This window comes from Oncorhynchus mykiss, chromosome 21 (genome assembly GCF_057628025.1).
Source record: "Oncorhynchus mykiss isolate SJ-2025 chromosome 21, ASM5762802v1, whole genome shotgun sequence".
NCBI classification, from domain to species: Eukaryota; Metazoa; Chordata; class Actinopteri; order Salmoniformes; family Salmonidae; genus Oncorhynchus; species Oncorhynchus mykiss.
The window spans coordinates 56,906,465-56,929,709 of NC_143042.1; the positions used below are offsets into that span (position 1 = coordinate 56,906,465).

The following is a 23,245-nucleotide window of genomic DNA, read 5'->3' on the forward strand; positions in this document are numbered from 1 at the left end:
GTACCACTACACCCCTGTAGTCTACTAAACCCCTGGTAGTCTACTAAACCCAACGGTACCACTACACCCCTGGTAGTCTACTAAACCCCTGGTAGTCTATTAAACCCAACGGTACCACTACACCCCTGTAGTCTACTAAACCCCTGGTAGTCTATTAAACCCAACGGTACCACTACACCCCTGGTAGTCTACTAAACCCCTGGTAGTCTACTAAACCCAACGTTACCACTACACCCCTGGTAGTCTACTAAACCCAACGGTACCACTACACCCCTGGTAGTCTACTAAACCCAACGGTACCACTAACGAGCGACCAATGTGTATGGAGAGGTTCACAACCATGTTTCAGTGTAGTAGGGCTCTTTATTTACTTAGTTAGGTCTTTAACTGTCTGTCCTCTACAAGTTTAGCTGGAATTTTAGCCCGAAAGGGTTTTGAGAAGCATAACTGGTTGTCGAAAGGCCTATGACATTGGCCTACGTCTCGTGTTGCTCTGCGACGAATATCAGAATTTCAACAGCGATTGGAGAAGTGGTTAAGTTAGATGAGGAGCAGCAGTGAACAGCAATCTTCAAGTCTTTCCACAGATTTTAAATGGGATTTAAGTCTGGGCCTTGGCTGGGCCACTCAAAGCCTTTCACATTCTTGTTCTGAAGCCATTGCAGCGTTGGTTTGGCTGTGTGCTTGGGGTCATTGTCCTGTTGGAACGTAAATCTTCACATCAGTCTAAGGTCGTTTGAACTCTGAAGCAGGTTCTCTTCAAGGATTTGAATGTATTTGGCTTCATTCATTGTTCCCTATATCCTTACCAGTCTCCCAGTCGCTGAAAAGCATCCCCAAAGCATGATGCTGCCACCACCATGCTTCACGGTAGGGTTGGTGTTAGATGGGTGATGAGCTTTGTCTGGTTTTCTCCAGACGTAGGGCTTTCACGTGCCAAACTCCAGGCATGCTGTCATGTGCCTTTTTCTCAGGAGTGGCTTCCGTCTGGCCACTCTCCCATAAAATCCAGATTGGTGAAGTGCTGTAGAGACTTCTGTCCTTCTGGCAGGTTCTTCCAGCTCAGATAAAGAACTCTGTAGTTCTGTCAGAGTGGTCATTGGGTTCTTGGTCACCTCCCTGACCAAGGTCCTTCTTGCCTGGTTTCTCAGTTTGGTTGGATGGCCAGCTCTAGGCAGAGAGTCTGGGTAGTTCCATATTTTTTATCTTTCCCAAAGATGGAGAACACTGTGCTCTTGGAACCTTTCAACACAGGTAGAAATGGTTTTATACCCTTCCCCAGATATATACACCTCATCACAACTATATCTCAGAGATCTACAGACAGTTCCTTGGACTTCGTGGTATAGTTTCTGCCTGTCGACAGTGGGACCGTTATAGACAGGTGTGTGTCAAGGATGATCAAAGGCGATTGGATGAACCTGAGCTCCATTTGAAGTGTCATAGCAAAGGGGCGTGAATACTTATGTAAATTAGATATTTCTGTATTTCATTAGTACGTTATGGGGTATTGTGTGTAGGTGGGGAATTGAACAATTATATGTTGAGGCTCTGTACCAGTCAAGGGGTGTGAATACTTTCTGAAGGCTCAGTACCAGTCAAGGGGTGTGAATACCTTCTGAAGGCTCTGTACCAGTCAAGGGGTGTGAATACCTTCTGAAGGCTCTGTACCAGTCAAGGGGTGTGAATACCTTCTGAAGGCTCTGTACCAGTCAAGGGGTGTGAATACCTTCTGAAGGCTCTGTATCAGTCAAGGGGTGTGAATACCTTCTGAAGGCTCTGTACCAGTCAAGGGGTGTGAATACCTTCTGAAGGCTCTGTACCAGTCAAGGGGTGTGAATACCTTCTGAAGGCTCTGTACCAGTCAAGGGGTGTGAATACCTTCTGAAGGCTCTGTACCAGTTAAGGGGTGTGAATACCTTCTGAAGGCTCTGTACCAGTCAAGGGGTGTGAATACCTTCTGAAGGCTCTGTACCAGTCAAGGGGTGTGAATACCTTCTGAAGGCTCTGTACCAGTCAAGGGGTGTGAATACCTTCTGAAGGCTCTGTACCAGTCAAGGGGTGTGAATACCTTCTGAAGGCTCTGTACCAGTCAAGGGGTGTGAATACCTTCTGAAGGCTCAGTACCAGTCAAGGGGTGTGAATACCTTCTGAAGGCTCTGTACCAGTCAAGGGGTGTGAATACCTTCTGAAGGCTCTGTATCAGTCAAGGGGTGTGAATACTTTCTGAAGGCTCTGTACCAGTCAAGGGGTGTGAATACTTTCTGAAGGCTCAGTACCAGTCAAGGGGTGTGAATACCTTCTGAAGGCTCTGTACCAATCAAGGGATGTGAATACCTTCTGAAGGCTCTGTACCAGTCAAGGGGTGTGAATACCTTCTGAAGGCTCTGTACCAGTCAAGGGGTGTGAATACCTTCTGAAGGCTCTGTACCAGTCAAGGGGTGTGAATACCTTCTGAAGGCTCTGTATCAGTCAAGGGGTGTGAATACCTTCTGAAGGCTCTGTATCAGTCAAGGGGTGTGAAAACCTTCTGAAGGCACTGTATCAGTCAAGGGGTGTGAATACCTTCTGAAGGCTCTGTACCAGTCAAGGGGTGTGAATACCTTCTGAAGGCTCTGTATCAGTCAAGGGGTGTGAATACCTTCTGAAGGCTCTGTATCAGTCAAGGGGTGTGAATACCTTCTGAAGGCTCTGTATCAGTCAAGGGGTGTGAATACCTTCTGAAGGCACTGTATCAGTCAAGGGGTGTGAATACCTTCTGAAGGCTCTGTACCAGTCAAGGGGTGTGAATACCTTCTGAAGGCTCTGTATCAGTCAAGGGTGTGAATAGCTTCTGAAGGCTCTGTATCAGTCAAGGGGTGTGAATACCTTCTGAAGGCTCTGTACCAGTCAAGGGGTGTGAATACCTTCTGAAGGCTCTGTACCAGTCAAGGGGTGTGAATACCTTCTGAAGGCTCTGTATCAGTCAAGGGGTGTGAATACCTTCTGAAGGCTCTGTACCAGTCAAGGGGTGTGAAGTACCAGTCAAGGGGTGTGAATACCTTCTGAAGGCTCTGTACCAGTCGAGGGGTGTGAATACCTTCTGAAGGCTCTGTATCAGTCAAGGGGTGTGAATACCTTCTGAAGGCTCTGTACCAGTCGAGGGGTGTGAATACCTTCTGAAGGTACTGTATCTTTTCATAAGCGCAACATGACTGCAAGAGACAGGTTGGAATGTGTGCCTTAAATACGGGGACAAATCAACCTTTTATTCTAAATCAGTGGTGTTTTGAATTTCTTGACAAAATTTCCGGAACGTGATTGTTTAGTTGCGGGACGTGGGACATAGGGCCAAAATGCGGGACTGCCCGACACAATCCTGGACATGTGGTCACCTGAGGGACAGAGTGAAGGGGGGGGGGGAAATAATTGAAACAGTGTGTGTGTGTTCTAGGTGTCTGTGTTGTGCGTACCTTTACTAAAAGCTATGTCGTCATCCTGTCCGAATCCCATGGACCCATCAGACAGCCACAGTTCTCTCTTAGACAACAACACCAGGACTGTGTTCAGACTGAACTCTACTGGGACTGGATCGCTAACCTGGAAGAGAGAGAGAGAGAAAAAGAGGGCTTTTATTCTGAAACAAAGACTTTTATTTTGAAACGTACATACAGATTCCAATGGGACTGGACCACTGACCTGGAGGGGTGTGGAGCGAGAGAGAGAGATAGAAAGAGAGCGAGAAATAGAGAGAAAGATAGAGAGAGAGAAAGGTAGAGAGAGAGAGAGAAAGAGAGCGAGAAAGGTAGAGAGAGCAATAGTGTAGACGATCATAGTAAGCACATGAATGTCCTACTAAATATACACTATATACAAAAGTATGTGAACACCCCTTCAAATTAACGGATTCGGCTACTTCAGCCACACCGGTCAGGTGTATAAAATCGAGCACACAGCCATGCAATCTCCATAGACAAACATTGGCAGTAGAATGGCCTTGCTGAAGAGCTCAGTGACTTTCAACGTGGCACCGTCATAGGATAACACCTTTCCTTTCAAATTTCTGCCCTGCTAGAGCTGCCCCCGGACAACTGCAAGAGCTGTTATTGTGATGTGGAAACGTCTAGGAGCAACAACGGCTCAGCCGCGAAGTGGTAGGCCACACAAGCTCACGGAACGGGACCGTCGAGTGCTGAAGCACGTAGAGCTTAAAAATCATAACCGAGTTCCAAACTGCCCCTGGAAACAATGTCAGCACAGTAACTGTTTTGTCGGGAGTTTCATGAAATGAGTTTCTGTGGATGAAGAGCCGCACACGAGCCGTGCGCAAAGCCAAACGAGTGGTGCTGGGATACCATGCAGTGGCTGGAGTGGTGCTGGAATACCATGCGGGGGCTGGAGTGGTGCTGGAGTACCATGAGGGGGCTGGAGTGGGGCTGGAATACCATGCGGGGGCTGGAGAGGTGCTGGAATACCATGCCGGGGCTGGAGTGGTGCTGGAATACCATGCGGGGGCTGGGGTGGTGCTGGAATACTATGCGGGGGCTGGAGTGGTGCTGGAATACCATGCGGGGGCTGGGGTGGTGCTGGAATACCATGCGGGGGCTGGAGTTGTGCTGGAATACCATGCGGGGGCTGGAGTGGTGCTGGAATACCATGCGGGGGCTGGAGTGGTGCTGGAATACCATGCGGGGGCTGGAGTGGTGCTGGAATACCATGCGGGGGCTGGAGTGGTGCTGGAATACTATGCGGGGGCTGGAGTGGTGCTGGAATACCATGCGGGGGCTGGAGTGGTGCTGGAATACCATGCAGGGGCTGGAGTGGTGCTGGAATACCATGCGGGGGCTGGAGTGGTGCTGGAATACCATGCGGGGGCTGGAGTGGTGCTGGAATACCATGCGGGGGCTGGAGTGGTGCTGGAATACCATGCGGGGGCTGGAGTGGTGCTGGAATACCATGCAGGGGCTGGAGTGGTGCTGGAATACCATGCAGGGGCTGGAGTGGTGTAAAGCTCACCACCATTGGACTTTAGAACAGTGGAAACGTGTTCTCTGGAGGGATGAATCACGCTTCACAATCTGGCAGTCCGACGGACGTATCTGGGTTTGGCGGATTCCAGGAGAACGCTACCAGCCTGAATACATAGTGCCAACTGTAAAGTTTGATGGAGGAGGAATAATGGTCTGGGGATGTTTTTTCATGGTTCAGTTAGATTTCCCATCACTGCCCCTTAGTTGCAGTGATGGGAAATCTACAGCATACAATGACATTCTAGATGATTCTGGACTTCCAACTTTGTGGCAACAGTTTGGGGAAGACCCTTTCCTGTTTCAGCATGACAATACCCCCACAAAGCGAGGAACATGCAGAAATGGTTTGTCGACATAAGTGTGGAAGAACTTGACAGGCCTGCACAGAGCCCTGACCTCAACCCCAGTGAACATCTTTGGGATGAATTGGAACACCGACCTCACTAATGCTCTTGTGGCTGAATGGAGCAAGTCCCCACAGCAATGTGGAAAGCCTTTCCAGAAGAGTGGAGGCTGTTATAGCAGCAATGTTCCTACATCTAGTGGAAAACCTTCCCAGAAGAGTGGAGGCTGTTATAGCAGCAATGTTCCTACATCTAGTGGAAAACCTTCCCAAAAGAGTGCAGGCTGTTATAGCAGCAATGTTCCAACATCTAGTGGAAAGCCTTCCCAGAAGAGTGGAGGCTGTTATAGCAGCAATGTTCCAACATCTAGTGGAAAGCCTTCCCAGAAGAGTGGAGGCTGTTATAGCAGCAATGTTCCAACATCTAGTGGAAAGCCTTCCCAGAGGAGTGGAGGCTGTTATAGCACCAACGTTCCAACATCTAGTGGAAAGCCTTCCCAGAAGAGTGGAGGCTGTTATAGTATCAAAAGGGGGACCAACTCTATATTAATGGCCATAATTTTGGGATGAGATGTTCCACGAGCAGGTGTCCACATTCTTTTGGTCATGTAGTGTATGCTCTTGACCACTTTAAGATTTCCACTTTAACCTTCATGGACAATAAAGTTTTAAAAACTTGAACTTGACCTCACCTGTTGGAAGCGTACATCCAGGCTGAATGAGAGGGGGGGTCTAGGGTGGCAGACCGGTGGGTCAGTGTGCCCCCCCTCAGGGATCAGACAGGGGAGCAGAGACACCGTGTAGGAGCCAGAGTAGTCACGTACCTGACACAGGTAGATATACACACACACACACACACACACACACACACACACACACACACACACACACACACACAGACTTGTAAGTAAGCATTTCACGGTAAGGTCTACACATCTAATCAAATCAAATGTATTTATAAAGCCTTTCGTACATCAGCTGATATCTCAAAGTGCTGTACAGAAACCCAGCCTAAAACCCCAAACAGCAAGCAATGCAGGTGTAGAAGCACGTTGTCCACCTGTTGTATTCGGCGCATGTGACAAATACAATTTGATTTGAAGGGAGAATTTTGGAGGAGACGCATAGAAAAGTAGGATGTGGTGGAGTGTGTGTGTGTGTGTGTGTGTGTGTGTGTGTGTGTGTGTGTGTATGTGTGTGTGTGTGTGTGTGTGTGTGTGGACTCACAGCCAGCTGAGACACAAAGCTCCAGGCCTGCAGGGTGTGTGTGAGGGTGGTCTCAGACCGGACCAGAAATAGAGAGAACAGCAGGCCGGAGTGGGCATCTGATGTTACTACTGAGGACCCTGATACACCTGGGGTGGGGGGGGAGGTAGAGAAGGGAGGCAGGGAGGGGGAGGAAAGGTAGGGAGGGAGGGGGGAGAGGTAGGGAGGGGGGGGGGGAGGAGAGGGAGGGGGAGGGAGGAGAGGTAGGGAGGGTGGAGAGGTAGGGAGGGGGGGAGGAGAGGGAGGGGGAGGAGCGGCACGGAGGGGGGGAGAGGGAGGGAGGGAGGTAGGGAGGGAGGGAGGGAGGGGAGGTATGGGGAGGGAGGGGTAGAGAAGGGGTGTGAGTGAGAGGGAGGGAGGAGAGGGAGAGAGGGGAGGGAGGAGAGGGAGGGAGGGGGGAGAGGGAGGTAGGGAGGGGGAGAAGGGAGGGGAGGTAGGGAGGGAGGGGAGGGGAAGGAGGGAGGGAGGGGTAGAGAAGGGGTGTGAGAGAGAGGGAGGGAGGAGAGGTAGGGGAGGGAGGGGTAGAGAAGGGGTGTGAGAGAAAGGGGGGAGGAGAGGTAGGGGAGGGAGGGGTAGAGAGAGCGGTGTGAGAGAGAGAGACCATTGTTCAGCCAATCCCTCCTAAATTACTTGAGGAGGAATCTGCCATGGGAGTGCCACATGGTGACATTAACAGAGTATACTAGAAATTGTAAACATTCTGGTAGTACCTGGGTGCGACAGGATAAAGTGTCCCCGGAAACGAGCCTCTGTCCTGAAGGTGACCACCAGACGTCCCTCTCCATTGATACGCATGCTGGTGGGGTGCAGAGAGCCTGGAGAGAGAGGGAAGTCATGAACTCTCAGTGAAATACTCAATGTCTGTCTGTCTGCCTATGTTCCGGTGTCTGTCTGTCTGTCTATGTTCCAGTGTCTGTCTGTCTGCCTATGTTCCGGTGTCTGTCTGTCTGCCTATGTTCCAGTGTCTCTCTGTCTGCCTATGTTCCAGTGTCTGTCTATGTTCCAGTGGGTGTCTGTCTGTCTGCCTATGTTCCAGTGTCTGTCTGTCTGCCTATGTTCCAGTGTCTGTCTATGTTCCAGTGGGTGTCTGTCTGTCTGCCTATGTTCCAGTGTCTGTCTGTCTGCCTATGTTCCAGTGTCTGTCTATGTTCCAGTGGGTGTCTGTCTGTCTGCCTGTGTTCCAGTCGGTGTCTGTCTGCCTATGTTCCAGTGTCTGTCTGCCTGCCTATGTTCCAGTGTCTGTCTGTCTGCCTATGTTCCAATGTCTGTCTGTCTGCCTATGTTCCAGTGCGTGTCTGTCTGTCTGCCTATGTTCCAGTGTCTGTCTGTCTGCCTATGTTCCAGTGTCTGTCTGTCTACCTATGTTCCAGTGTCTGTCTGTCTGCCTATGTTCCAGTGTCTGTCTGTCTGCCTATGTTCCAGTGTCTGTCCGTCTGCCTATGCTCCAATGTCTGTCCGTCTGCCTATGTTCCTCTGTCTGTCTGTCTGTCTGTCTGTCTGTCTGTCTGTCTGTCTGTCTGTCTGTCTGTCTGTCTGTCTGTCTGTCTGTCTGTCTATGTTCCAGTGGGTGTCTGGCTGTCTGTCTGCCTATGTTCCAGTGGGTGTCTGTCTGTCTGTCTGCCTATTTCCCAGGTGTGTGTGAGCCTGCGTTCCACCCGTGCTCCTGTCTGTCCTTGTGTCTGTAGCCTACCTTGTGTCTGTAGCCTACCTTGTGTCTGTAGCCTACCTTGTGTCTGTAGCCTACCTTGTGTCTGTAGCCTACCTTGTGTCTGTAGCCTACCTTGTGTCTGTAGCCTACCTTGCAGGGGAGCATCGGGAGGGCTGCCTATCCCGTCACGCCACAGGATAGACGTGTCATAGGTGAAGGTCATGCGGAGGTCAGATCGGAGGTCAAAGGTGAGCCAGCCGCCAGGGGCCGACGGGGAGTGGAACACGTAGGAGACGAATAGAGGGACACGCAACGTCACATACGACTGGACCGCATTCAGGACCTAAAGACCTAGCAATAGAGACACGTTGATGAAGACAGGGGAATGGAGACAGGTTGATGAAGATAGGGGAATGGATGGAGACACGTTGATGAAGACAGCGGAATGGAGACACGTTGATGAAGACAGGGAAATGGAGACAGACACGTTGAGGACCTGAAGACAGGAGAATGGATGGAGACACGTTGATGAAGACAGGGGAATGGATGGAGACACGTTGAGGACCTAAAGACAGGAGAATGTAGAAAGACATGTTGAGGCCCTGAAGACAGGGGAAGGAGACATGTTGAGGACCTGAAGACAGGGGAAGGAGACACGTTGAGGACCTAAAGACAGGGGAAGGAGACACGTTGAGGACCTAAAGACAGGGGAAGGAGACACGTTGAGGACCTGAAGACAGGGGAAGGAGACACGTTGAGGACCTGAAGACAGGGGATGGAGACACGTTGAGGACCTAAAGACAGGGGAAGGAGACACGTTGAGGACCTGAAGACAGGGGAAGGAGACACGTTGAGGACCTGAAGACAGGGGAATGGATGGAGACACGTTGAGGACCTGAAGACAGGGGAAGGAGACACGTTGAGGACCTAAAGACAGGGGAATGGATGGAGACATGTTGAGGACCCGAAGACAGGAGAATGGATGGAGACACGTTGAGGACCTGAAGACAGGGGAAGGAGACAGGTTGAGGACCTGAAGACAGGGGAATGGATGGAGACACGTTGAGGACCTGAAGACAGGAGACTGGATGGAGACACGTTGAGGACCTGAAGACAGGGGAATTGATGGAGACACGTTGAGGACCTGAAGACAGGGGAATGGATGGAGACACGTTGAGGACCTGAAGACAGGGGAATGGATGGAGACACGTTGAGGACCTGAAGACAGGAGAATGGATGGAGACACGTTGAGGACCTGAAGACAGGGGACTGGATGGAGACACGTTGAGGACCTAATGACAGGGGAATGGAGACACGTTGAGGACCTAAAGACAGGAGAATGGATGGAGACACGTTGAGGACCCGAAGACAGGAGAATGGATGGAGACACGTTGATGAAGACAGGGGAATGGATGGAGACACGTTGAGGACCTGAAGACAGGGGAAGGAGACACGTTGGTGAATCACTCTGATGTCATCACTGGCCCTCTGTGATGTCATCACTGTATTCTCTAACAGAACGTTGGCTGGCCCTCTGTGATGTCACGTTGGTTAATACGTTGCTATTGTTTTCATTTATAAAGCCCTTTAACAAAAAGTCCCTCTGTACTTAACATCATTACTAAACTTTAGACATACGAGTTATCACACCTGGGATGGATAACTCTGGGAATTCCTTTGGACTCTACTGAGTTGGGTAAATCATGTTTTAGTTTTTGTTGCACCTTATCAAACAATCTTGAAAATATTCTGAAATGTGATGTTTTGGTGCCTCTAGAAAGCTGAATGAGGACAGTCTTACCTTGTCTCTGTGTTGTTCCTTTCTCCTTGAATTTTATTTACTTATTTTCATGTGTGTATTTTCTGTATTTTCTGTAATTCAGGGCTCATCTGTAAACTAGACCTTGGTCTCAGTACGACTCCCTGATAAAATAATCTGTAAACTAGACCTTGGTCTCAGTACGACTCCCTGATAAAATAATCTGTAAACTAGACCTTGGTCTCAGTACGACTCCCTGATAAAATAATCTGTAAACTAGACCTTGGTCTCAGTACGACTCCCTGATAAAATAATCTGTAAACTAGACCTTGGTCTCAGTACGACTCCCTGATAAAATAATCTGTAAACTAGACCTTGGTCTCAGTACGACTCCCTGATAAAATAATCTGTAAACTAGACCTTGGTCTCAGTACGACTCCCTGATAAAATAATCTGTAAACTAGACCTTGGTCTCAGTACGACTCCCTGATAAAATAATCTGTAAACTAGACCTTGGTCTCAGTACGACTCCCTGATAAAATAATCTGTAAACTAGACCTTGGTCTCAGTACGACTCCCTGATAAAATAATCTGTAAACTAGACCTTGGTCTCAGTACGACTCCCTGATAAAATAATCTGTAAACTAGACCTTGGTCTCAGTACGACTCCCTGATAAAATAATCTGTAAACTAGACCTTGGTCTCAGTACGACTCCCTGATAAAATAATCTGTAAACTAGACCTTGGTCTCAGTACGACTCCCTGATAAAATAAAGGTTCAATGAATTAACAAAGAAAAAAAAAGAACCAATGAAAAGACAGGACACTAGGGTTAGGGTTAGGGGTTAGGGTTAGGGTTAGGGTTAGGGTTAGGGTTACTAGGGTCACTAGGGTGTGAGGTGTGTAGGGCAGGTTAAGGGAAGTGTGGTGCCGTATGGAGGAAGCCTGACCTAGTCTTTGTTTTGACCTGTCCAGTACATATGAAGGTAAAGAGATAAGGAGAGGAAGTAGCATTAGAGATAAGGAGAAGAAGTAGCATTAGAGATAAGGGGAGGAAGTAGCATTAGAGATAAGGGGAGGAAGTAGCATTAGAGATAAGGGGAGGAAGTTGCATTAGAGATAAGGAGAAGAAGTAGCATTAGAGATAAGGGGAAGAAGTAGCATTAGAGATAAGGAGAAGAAGTAGCATTAGAGATAAGGGGAGGAAGTAGCATTAGAGATAAGGGGAGGAAGTAGCATTAGAGATAAGGGGAGGAAGTAGCATTAGAGATAAGGAGAAGAAGTAGCATTAGAGATAAGGAGAAGAAGTAGCATTAGAGATAAGGGGAGGAAGTAGCATTAGAGATAAGGAGAAGAAGTAGCATTAGAGATAAGGGGAGGAAGTAGCATTAGAGATAAGGGGAGGAAGTAGCATTAGAGATAAGGGGAGGAAGTAGCATTAGAGATAAGGGGAGGAAGTAGCATTAGAGATAAGGGGAGGAAGTAGCATTAGAGATAAGGAGAAGAAGTAGCATTAGAGATAAGGAGAAGAAGTAGCATTAGAGATAAGGGGAGGAAGTAGCATTAGAGATAAGGAGAAGAAGTAGCATTAGAGATAAGGGGAGGAAGTAGCATTAGAGATAAGGGGAGGAAGTAGCATTAGAGATAAGGGGAGGAAGTTGCATTAGAGATAAGGAGAAGAAGTAGCATTAGAGATAAGGGGAGGAAGTAGCATTAGAGATAAGGAAAAGAAGTAGCATTAGAGATAAGGGGAGGAAGTAGCATTAGAGATAAGGAGAAGAAGTAGCATTAGAGATAAGGGGAGGAAGTAGCATTAGAGATAATGGGAGGAAGTAGCATTAGAGATAAGGGTAGGAAGTAGCATTAGAGATAAGGGGAGGAAGTAGCATTAGAGATAAGGGTAGGAAGTAGCATTAGAGATAAGGGGAGGAAGTAGCATTAGAGATAAGGGGAGGAAGTAGCATTACTTAAGAGACACACCCTATCTCCTCAGCCCTCAAATTAAGTGGACACTTCTGATGACGTATCATGACGTCTGACGAGTTGACACTTGCTGGGCGAGGGAGGAAGGAATTATTTTTAAATGGATCACCCTTGCCCGGAAAGATTGGTTCCTACGTTTATGTAATACTAGTTCCTACCTGTCCGTCCGTCCTTACGGTCCCCCCACAGTCAGACAGCAGGTCGCTGGTGCTGTAGTATCCAGAGAAGATTGGTTCCTACGTTTATGTAATACTAGTTCCTACCTGTCCGTCCGTCCTTACGGTCCCCCCACAGTCAGACAGCAGGTCGCTGATGCTGTAGTATCCAGAGAAGCTCCAGACACACGTCTCCAGGTCCAGACTGTTATAGAAACCCAGGGAGAGAGCTCCGTCCTGGGCTATGCTGTTCCAGAGGTGAGACCCTCCCACCACCCCGGCCACGGCCACCCCAGCTGAGGTGAGCCCCAGACGGGTAGCGCTGGCATCGCCTGGCCCCCCCTGGAGGTTGGAACAGCGGTGGTTCCCCAACCGAGAGGGGTCGTGGTTCAGGGTTAGTGCCAGGTTGGAAAGGGGACGGGTGGAGATGAACGGCAGCATACCTGGGGAGAGACAGGTGAGGGGTTAGACCCAGAGGGGTCAAAGGTTGGAGGTCAGGTATGGTGTCAATGTGACCGATTGTGGTTGAGTGATCAAAAAAGGGGAGAGGTGAGAGCTGAGAGTTCAAAGGGGAGAGGTGAGAGCTGAGAGTTCAAAAGGGGAGAGGTGAGGGGTGAGAGTTCAAAAGGGGAGAGGTGAGAGCTGAGAGTTCAAAGGGGAGAGGTGAGAGCTGAGAGTTCAAAGGGGAGAGGTGAGAGCTGAGAGTTCAAAAGGGGAGAGGTGAGGGGTGAGAGTTCAAAAGGGGAGAGGTGAGAGCTGAGAGTTCAAAGGGGAGAGGTGAGAGCTGAGAGTTCAAAAGGGGAGAGGTGAGAGCTGAGAGTTCAAAGGGGAGAGGTGAGAGCTGAGAGTTCAAAGGGGAGAGGTGAGGGGTGAGAGTTCAAAAGGGAGAGGTGAGGGGTGAGAGTTCAAAAGGGAGAGGTGAGGGGTGAGAGTTCAAAGGGGAGAGATGAGGGGTGAGAGTTCAAAGGGGAGAGGTGAGGGGTGAGAGTTCAAAAGGGAGAGGTGAGGGGTGAGAGTTCAAAAGGGGAGAGGTGAGGGGTGAGAGTTCAAAGGGGAGAGATGAGGGGTGAGAGTTCAAAGGGGAGAGGTGAGGGGTGAGAGTTCAAAGGGGAGAGATGAGGGGTGAGAGTTCAAAAGGGAGAGGTGAGGGGTGAGAGTTCAAAGGGGAGAGGTGAGGGGTGAGAGTTCAAAAGGGAGAGGTGAGGGGTGAGAGTTCAAAGGGGAGAGATGAGGGGTGAGAGTTCAAATGCGAGAAGTAAGGGGTGAGGGGTCAGGGGTGAGAGGTGAGAGTTCAAAGTTGAGAGGTGAGGGGTCAGAGTCAATTGAGAGGTCAAGGATAGGGCCAGGATGGAAAGAGGACAGCTGGTGATGTGATGGGTGAGAGTTAAAAGTTTAGCGGTCAAAGGCGTGGGGTCAGGTACCATCTACATGTGGCATAGTGACGGTTAGCCTGATGAGGTTGGGGTGCTGTGGGTCTTCTGGTCCAGTGTAGCGGATCTTAGCAGAGAACGGCTCAGCCCCTATTGCCCCAGGGGTATGAGGAGGGCACAGACCTGTAGGAGGACATGACAACAACTTTTAGGGTGACACAATAACTAATCAATCAATCATGAAGAGGGCAGAGACATGGGGATGAAAGGAGAACAACAGTTAGGATATACTGTAATGTAGCCTACTGCATCTGGTCTGAAGCAGAGACTTTCATTTTCTCTTGTTTCACTTATACTACTCACCCTCCTCCATGCTGACCTCCACCTGAGGGCTAGTCAGCCCCAGTCCTCCCCGTCCCGGAGTGCTCACAGCTCGGGCAGAGCACTGCACCCTGGCCCCTGCCTGAAGGTAAACAGCATCCAGCAGCATGGACCTGGTGGAGGAAAGGAAAGGGCTCAACTCTAACCTGGTGGAGGAAAGGAAAGGGCTCAACTCTAACCTGGTGGAGGAAAGGAAAGGAAAGGGCTCAACTCTAACCTGGTGGAGGAAAGGAAAGGGCTCAACTCTAACCTGGTGGGGGAAAGGAAAGGGCTCAACTCTAACCTGATGGAGGAGAGGAAAGGGCTCGACTCTAACCTGGTGGAGGAAAGGAAAGGAAAGGGCTCAACTCTAACCTGGTGGAGGAAAGGACAGGAGAGGGCTCAACTCTAACCTGGTGGAGGAAAGGAAAGGGCTCAACTCTAACCTGGTGGAGGAAAGGAAAGGGCTCAACTCTAACCTGGTGGAGGAAAGGAAAGGGCTCAACTCTAACCTGGTGGAGGAGAGGAAAGGGCTCGACTCTAACCTGGTGGAGGAAAGGAAAGGAAAGGGCTCAACTCTAACCTGGTGGAGGAAAGGAAAGGAGAGGGCTCAACTCTAACCTGGTGGAGGAAAGGAAAGGGCTCAACTCTAACCTGGTGGAGGAGAGGAAAGGGCTCGACTCTAACCTGGTGGAGGAAAGGAAAGGAAAGGGCTCAACTCTAACCTGGTGGAGGAAAGGAAAGGAGAGGGCTCAACTCTAACCTGGTGGAGGAAAGGAAAGGGCTCAACTCTAACCTGGTGGAGGAAAGGAAAGGGCTCAACTCTAACCTGGTGGAGGAAAGGAAAGGGCTCAACTCTAACCTGGTGGAGGAAAGGAAAGGGCTCAACTCTAACCTGATGGAGGAAAGAAAAGGGCTCAACTCTAACCTGGTGGAGGAAAGGAAAGGAAAGGGCTCAACTCTAACCTGGTGGAGGAAAGGAAAGGGCTCAACTCTAACCTGGTGGAGGAAAGGAAAGAGCTCAACTCTAACCTGGTGGAGGAAAGGAAAGGGCTCAACTCTAACCTGGTGGAGGAAAGGAAAGGTGCATTCACTCCCAACCTCATGTTTTATTAACTTTCAAAGCAGATTCCCTGTTACCTGTCTTTCCCCTTTTTACATGTTACATACTGGTCGTTTAGCAGACACTCTTATCCAGGGTAACTTACTCTATGTAGTTAGTGCTTTCAACTTAAGGTAGCTAGGTGAGACAGACTCATATCACAGTCATTGTAACTAAAGCTCTCCTCAACGAAGCAGCTATCAGTAAAGACAGAGCTTGTAAGACATGTGCAGTAATAAGGTGTTAGCTGTACTGTTTATTTCGGGGGCTTTCTTGGATTCTGAACCTGGTAGAGGTGAGGAAGGTCCCAGCGTCGAGCTCCCTCGGTGGGCTAGCTACACCATCAGGAGTCCCTGGGGACCCCAGGAGCCAGCGGTACTCTGTCAGTGTGTTGTTGATACCCTCGGAGACGCAGAGAGACAAGGTACGACTATAGTCTGGGTAGCGGGGGTCACAGGCCTGAAAGGCGGGTGGGGGGGGTGGGGGGGAGGGGGGGGGGGTACAAAACACAGTTACCATGGTGATATTTGGGGTTTTCCCAACCATATATGGTCCTAAGGTGCATTCAGAAGGTATTCAGACCCCCTTCACTTTCTCTACATTTTGTTACCTTACAGCCTTATTCTAACATGGATTACATAAAACATTTTCCATCAATCTACACTCAATAGCCAATAATTACAAAGCCAAAACAGGTGTTTAGAAATGTTTGCAAATGTATTAAAAAAACACCTTATTTATTTACATAAGTATTCAGACCTTATGCTATGAGACTCGAAATTGAGCTCAGGTGCATCCTGTTTCCATTGATCACCCTTGAGATTCGAGTCCACCTGTGGTAAATTCAATTGATTGGACATAATTTGGAAAGGCACACAACCTGTCTATATAAGGTCCCACAGTTGAGAGTCTATGTCAGAGCAAAAACCAAGACATGAGGTGGAAGGAGTTGTCCATAGAGCTCTTGAGACAGGATTGTGTCGAGGCACAGATCTGGGGAAGGGTACCAATAATGTCTGCAGCATTGAAGGTCCCCAAGAACAAAGTGGCCTCCATCATTTTATTTGTATTTATTTTTTATACCCCCTTTTTCTCCCCAAAGGGCCAGGGAGGCGAAGGTCGTGTCATGCGTCCTCTGTAACATGACCAAACCGCGCTTCTTAAAACCCACCCTCTTAATCTGGAAGACACCTGCGCCAGTGTGTTTTGAGGAAACACCGTTCAACTGACAACCGGCGTCAGCCTGCCTGCCCGCCACAAGGAAGCGCTACAAGCGCAATGAGCGCTAAATCCCCCCCAGCAAAACCCTCCCCTAACCCGGACGGCGCTGGGCCAAACCCTCCCCTAACTCGGACGACGCTGGGCCAAACCCTCCCCTAACCCGGACGACGCTGGGCCAAACCCTCCCCTAACCCGGACGGCGCTGGGCCAAACCATCCCCTAACCCGGACGACACTGGGCCAAACCCTCCCCTAACCCGGACGACGCTGGGCCAAACCCTCCCCTAACCCGGACGGCGCTGGGCCAAACCCTCCCCTAACCCGGACGACACTGGGCCAAACCCTCCCCTAACCCGGACGACGCTGGGCCAAAGCCTCCCCTAACCCGGACGGCGCTGGGCCAATTGTGTGCCACCCTATGGGACTCCCGATCACGGCCGGTTGTGATACAGCCTGGGATCGAACCCAGGTCTGTAGTGACGCCTCTAGCACTGCGATTCAGTGCCTTAGACTGCTGCACCACTCGGGAGACCGAGCTCCATCATTCTTTAATGGAAGAAGTTTGGAACCACCAAGACTCTTCCTAGAGCTGGCCGCCTGGACTAACTAAGCAATCGGGGGAGAAGGGCCTTGGTCAGGGAGGTGACCAAGAACACGATGGTCACTCTAACAGAGCTCCAGAGTTTCTCTGTGGAGATGGGAGAACCTTCCTGAAGGAGAACCATCTCTGCAGCACTCCACCAATCAGGCCTTTATGGTAGAGTGGCCAGACGGAAGCCACTCCTCAGTAAAAGGCACATGACAGACCGCTTGGAGTTTGCCAAAAGGCATCTAGAGGACTCTCAGACCATGAGAAACAAGATTCTCTGATCTGATGAAACCAAGATTGAACTCTTTGGCCTGATTACCAAGCGTCAAGTCTGGAGGAAACCTGGCACCATCCCTACGGTGAAGCATGGTGGTGGCAGCATCATGCTGTGGGGATGTATTTCAGCGACAGGGACTGGGAGACTAGTCAGGATCAACTGAAAGATGAACGGAGCAAAGTACAGTGAGATCCTTGATTAAAAAATGTTTTTGCTTTGTCATTATTGGATATTGTGTGTAGATTGTTGAGAAAATTATTTTATTTAATCCATTTTAGAATGAGGCTGTAATGTAATTGAATGTAGAAAAGGTCAAGGGGTCTGAATACTTTCTGAATACTTTCTGAATACTTTCTGAATGCGGTGTATGTCGGAGCAACTCACCGTCACACACACAAGGGGGTACCCGGTGGGGGGGTGTGGGCTGGTTGGGGTTGAGGCGAGAGTTGGGTCATCATAGACCAGTAAGGACACCACGAGGGGTACAGCAGGAAACGTGATGCCCCCCACATCACCCCCCTCCTTCTCCTCAATGAACACTGTCGCCTTGGTCACCTGGAGGAGGGAGGCAAAAAACAGATGCAAAGTATTTTATCCATCCTGTGGTCTCTACTAGTCTCTACTGGTCTCTACTGGTCTCTACTAGTCTCTACTGGTCTCTACTAGTCTCTACTGGTCTCTACTAGTCTCTACTGGTCTCTACTGGTCTCTACTAGTCTCTACTAGTCTCTACTGGTCTCTACTGGTCTCTACTAGTCTCTACTAGTCTCTACTAGTCTCTACTGGTCTCTACTAGTCTCTACTGGTCTCTACTGGTCTCTACTAGTCTCTACTGGTCTCTACTGGTACCTACTAGATTGTATTGGTCTCTACTAGTCTCTACTGTTCTCTACTGGTCTCCACTGGTCTCTACTGGTCTCTTCTAGATTATATTGGTCTCAACTAGACTCTACTAAATTCTATTGGTCTCTACTAGTCTCTACTGATCTCTACTAGTCTCTACAGGTCTCTACTAGTCTCTACTGTTCTCTACTGGTCTCCACTGGTCTCTACTGGTCTCTTCTAGATTATATTGGTCTCAACTAGACTCTACTAAATTCTATTGGTCTCTACTAGTCTCTACTGATCTCTACTAGTCTCTACAGGTCTCTACTGGTCTCTACAGGTCTCTACTGGTCTCTACTAGTCTCTACTGGACTCTACTGGTCTCTAATGGACTCTACAGGTCTCTACAGGTCTCTACTGGTCTCTACTAGAGTCTAGTGGTCTCTACTGGTCTCTACTGTTCTCTACAGGGCTCTACTCGTCTCTACTGGTCTCTACTCGTCTCTACTGGTCTCTACTAGTCTCTACTGATCTCTACTGGTCTCTACTAGTCTCTACTGGTCTCTACTGGTCTCTACTGGTCTCTACTAGTCTTTCCTGGTCTGTACTGGTCTCTAGTAGACTCTACTGGACTCTACTGGTCACTATTGGGCTCTATTCATCTGTACTAGTCTGTCATGGCCTCTACTAGTCTGTCATGTCCTCTACTGGTCTGGCATGGCCTCTACTGGTCTGGCATGGCTTCTACTTGTCTGTAATGGCCTCTACTTCAAATCAAATCATATCAAATGTATTTATATAGCCCTTCTTACATCAGCTGATATCTCCAAGTGCTGTACAGAAACCCAGCCTAAAACCCCAAACAGCAAGCAATGCAGGTGTAGAAGCACAGTGGCTAGGAAAAACTACCTAGAAAGCCAAAATCCCTAATGGCTTCTACTGGTCTCTACTAGATTCTACTGGACTCTACTAGTCTCTCCTGGTCTCTACTAGATTCTACTGGTCTCTACTATATTCTACTGGTCTGTAATGGCCTCTATTGGTCTACTAGATTCTACTGGTCTCTACTGGTCTGTAATGGCCTCTACTAGATTCTACTGGTCTCTACTGGTCTGTAATGGCCTCTACTGGTCTGTACTAGATTCTACTGGTCTCTACTGGACTCTACTAGATTCTACTGGGCTCGACTGGACTCTACTAGATTCCACTGGCCTCTACTAGATTCTACTGGTCTCTAGTAGATTATATTTATCTCTAATATATTATATTTGTCTCTACTAGATTCTACCGGACTCTACTAGATTCTACTGGTCTCTACTAGATTATACTGGTCTGTAATGGCCTCTACTGGTCTGTAATGGCCTCTACTAGATTATACTGGTCTCTACTCGATTATATTGGACTCTACTAGATTATACTGGTCTCTACTAGATTCTACTGGTCTCTACTAGATTCTACTGGTCTGTAATGGCCTCTACTGGTCTGTAATGGCCTCTACTAGATTATACTGGTCTCTACTAGATTCTACTGGTGTCTACTAGATTCTACTGGTGTCTACTAGATTCTACTGGGCTCTACTGGACTCTACTAGATTCTACTGGCCTCTACTAGATTCTACTGGTCTCTACTAGATTCTATTAGACTCTAGTAGATTCTACTGGTGTCTACTAGATTCTATTGGACTCTAGTAGATTCTACTGGTCTCTACTAGATTATACTGGTCTCTAGTAGATTCTATTGGACTCTACTAGATTCTACTGGTCTCTACTAGATTCTACTGGTCTCTACTAGATTCTACTGGTCTCTACTAGATTCTACTAGTCTCTACTGGACTCTTCTGATCTCTACTCAATAATTGACTTTCATCAGCTTAATCACAGAGTTAGATGTTCAACTAAATTGGAGTGATTTTGGATTTGGTTTGGTGTCTCACCTGTCTCATGTCTCTCACCTGTGTGTCAGCCACCATATGTTGGTCAGGTGTGAGCTGTAGGGTGAAGGTCTCTCTCATTTCTCCCTCCTCGTCATACAGAACCTCTACCTCTACCAGATGCTCTGTCTGGCCCTCAGAAAACACCAGCTCTGGGGAAACGGGCAAACAGCAAGTTATAGTTGTTTGTTTTTATAGTTGTAGATTTTTTTCATATTTCGGAAATCGATACTCTCTCTGTATTGTGTACCACTCTTTCACTCTCTTTCTCTCGATTATCTCTCCCCCTCCTCCCCTCTCTCCCCCCCTCCCCTCTCTTGCCCCTCCTTACCCTGTGACAGAGGGTTGTAGTCTTGTCCAGAGTGGGCAGAGCCATCTTTAGTGTGCACACGCACTACCGACACCCTGGAGACATCGCCATGGCGCCGCACGGCAACTCTCAGCACGGTTATCTCACCGTGGGCAACCGGCTCACTCACCGTGTATCGAGGCTCGGAGAACCTGATCACAGACTCTGGAAACATCAATTAATGAATCAATCAATTAATAAATCAATCAATCAGATATTCAGGCAATCAATCAGGCAATCAGCCACTTAGTCAGTCAATCAGGCAATCAGCCAGTCAGTCAATCAATCAATCAGCCAGTCAATCAATCAATCAATCAATCAGCCAGTCAGTCAATCAATCAAACAGCCAGCCAGTCAGTCAATCAATCAGCCATTCAGTCAGTAAATCAATCAGGAAATCAGCCATTCAGTCACTCAATCAGCCAATCAGTCAATCAATCAGCCAGTCAATCAATTAATCAATAAATCATCAATCAAATCAATAATTTTTCTTACTGTCTCTACTATCAGTGATCCTGATGACTATCTCCTTCTGCTCACCCAGCAACAAGCCCAGATCTGATTGGCTTCTGGGGATTCCGAGGACCAGGCGAAACTCTTCCTCTTCCTCAAACTCTAAGTCGTCAACCAGAGTCACGATACATTGCTGCTCACGCTCACCTACACACACACGCACACAAACACACACACACACACACACACACACACACACACACACACACACACACACACACACACACACACACACACACACACACACACACACACACACACACACACACAGTCTTGTACAGCTAACCTTGTGGGGACACACAATTCAGTCCCATTCAAAATCCTATTTTCCCTAACCCCTAAACCTAACGCGTACTCTTATTCTAACCCTAACCTTAACCCTAAATCTAACCCTAGCTCCTAACCCTAAATCTAACACTAGCTCCTAGCCCTAAAACTAACTCTAGCTCCTAACCCTAAAACTAACCCTAACCCTAGCTCCTAACCCCTAACCCTAGCTCCTAACCCTAACTTCTAACCCTAACTCCTAACCCTAAAACTAACCCTAAAACTAACCCTAGTTCCTAACCCTAAAACTAACCCTAGTTCCTAACCTTAAAACTAACCAGCTCCTAACTCTAGCTCCTAACCCTAAAACTAACCCTAGCTCCTAACCCTAAAACTAACTCTAGCTCCTAACCCTAAAACTAACCCTAGTTCCTAACCCTAAAACTAACCCTAGCTCCTAACCCTAACCTTAAAACTAACCCTAGCTCCTAACCCTAGTTCCTAACCCTAAAACTAAGCCTAGCTCCTAACCCCAACCCCAAAACTAGCCCTAGCTCCTAACCCTAAAACTAACCCTAGTTCCTAACCCTAAAACTAACCCTAGCTCCTAACCCTAAAACTAACCCTAGTTCCTAACCCTAAAACTAACCCTAGCTCCTAACCCTAAAACTAACACTAGCTCCTAACCCTAAAACTAACCCTAGCTCCTAACACTAGTTTCTAACCCTAAAACTAACCCTAGCTCCTAACCCAAGTTCCTTATTCTAACCCTAACACTAAAACTAACCCTAGCTCCTAACCCTAGCTCCTAACCCTAGTTCGTAATTCTAACCTTAACACTAATTCTAGTGCATCTGACCTTGTGGGGACTAACAAAATGTCCCCAGTTGGTCCATTTTTTGTTAGTTTACTATTCTTGTAGGGACTTCTGGTCCCCACAAGAATAGATAAACATGTCCAGACACACAAACAAACACACACACACACGTTTATGTGACAAATGGGGACATCAGATGAAAAACAGCAAAATGAGGACACCTTCCAATCTGTCCTGATGTCCATGTGTTTGTACTGTCTCTCTTACCTGGCCTGAAGGTGACGACGGAGTCATCCGTGTCTGGTCTCTCCTCATAGTCCATCATCACCTGGGCGGAACCCTGGCGCGTGTAACATCTGACAACGGAGGTGAGGCCTAGGTCGCCGTCACGGGTTACCACGGCAACCGCCCGCCCGTCGGCCTCGTCCACCCGCAGCTCCACTTCCCTGAACTGCACCCTGGGTACTGAGGCAGAGACAGAGGAACAATGAGATGTTATGAACACGTTATACAGCCTAATGTAGCCACTCTGAAGAGCACAGTATAGACAATGCTAAAAAGTAAGGTATATACTGTGTCTCCTAACTCCTAGAACTCACAATAAGGTGTGTAATGTGTCTCCTAACTCTTAGAACTCACAATAAGGTGTGTAATGTGTCTCCTAACTCTTAGAACTCACAATAAGGTGTGTAATGTGTCTCCTAACTCCTAGAACTCCCAATAAGGTATATACTGTGTCTCCTAACTCCTAGAACTCACAATAAGGTGTGTAATGTGTTTCCTAACTCCTAGAACTCCCAATAAGGTATATACTGTGTCTCCTAACTCCTAGAACTCACAATAAGGTGTGTAATGTGTCGCATAACTACTAGAACTCACAATAAGGTATATAATGTGTTTCCTAACTCCTAGAACTCCCAATAAGGTATATACTGTGTCTCCTAACTCCTAGAACTCACAATAAGATTTGTAATGTGTCTCCTAACTCACAGTCAGACATGGTGTCATTGATAGTAATGATAGCCAGGCTAGGTCGTCCTAGTGATGCGTTACTGGGCATGCTCAGAACCAGATGGAAAGACTCCTCCCCCTCCATCACCGGACCACCCAGGTCATCCAAGATGGCCACCTTCACGGTCACCACGGTGATTCCCGGTGGGAAGTCAACACTCTGGCCAATGCCCACGTAGTCCAACCCCGCTTGGAGAGAGAAAGGAAGGTGTGGAGAGAGAGAGGGGGGGGGGGTGGAGAGAGAGAGAGAGGGGGGGGTGGAGAGAGAGAGAGAGGGGGGGGGGGGGTGGAGAGAGAGAGAGAGAGAGCGAGAGAGAGAGAGGGGGGGGTGGAGAGAGAGAGAGGGGGGGGTGGAGAGAGAGAGAGAGGGGGGGGTGGAGAGAGAGAGAGGGGGGGGGGGGTGGAGAGAGAAAGAGATTTTGATAAACTCCCATATCTACTGGGTGAAATAC

At 48.5% G+C, this 23,245-nt stretch overlaps 1 protein-coding gene across 1 annotated transcript in view; it reads right to left on the reverse strand.

Moving 5' to 3' along the window:
• Window positions 1–23,245, reverse strand: part of LOC110500913 (FRAS1-related extracellular matrix protein 2) — a 52,457-nt gene that overhangs the window by 5,919 nt on the left and 23,293 nt on the right. Inside the window, exons 18-32 of the mRNA XM_090213385.1 lie at window positions 22,773–22,982; window positions 22,050–22,247; window positions 20,681–20,845; window positions 20,168–20,350; window positions 19,858–19,988; window positions 17,466–17,636; window positions 15,282–15,454; window positions 13,897–14,027; window positions 13,585–13,716; window positions 12,272–12,606; window positions 8,417–8,609; window positions 7,329–7,433; window positions 6,580–6,707; window positions 6,045–6,176; window positions 3,453–3,579 (exon numbers count right to left, since the gene is read on the reverse strand). Of these exons, the coding sequence (XP_090069511.1) occupies window positions 3,453–3,579; window positions 6,045–6,176; window positions 6,580–6,707; window positions 7,329–7,433; window positions 8,417–8,609; window positions 12,272–12,606; window positions 13,585–13,716; window positions 13,897–14,027; window positions 15,282–15,454; window positions 17,466–17,636; window positions 19,858–19,988; window positions 20,168–20,350; window positions 20,681–20,845; window positions 22,050–22,247; window positions 22,773–22,982 (2,514 nt within the window). The remainder of the gene's footprint in view (window positions 1–3,452; window positions 3,580–6,044; window positions 6,177–6,579; window positions 6,708–7,328; window positions 7,434–8,416; window positions 8,610–12,271; window positions 12,607–13,584; window positions 13,717–13,896; window positions 14,028–15,281; window positions 15,455–17,465; window positions 17,637–19,857; window positions 19,989–20,167; window positions 20,351–20,680; window positions 20,846–22,049; window positions 22,248–22,772; window positions 22,983–23,245) is intronic.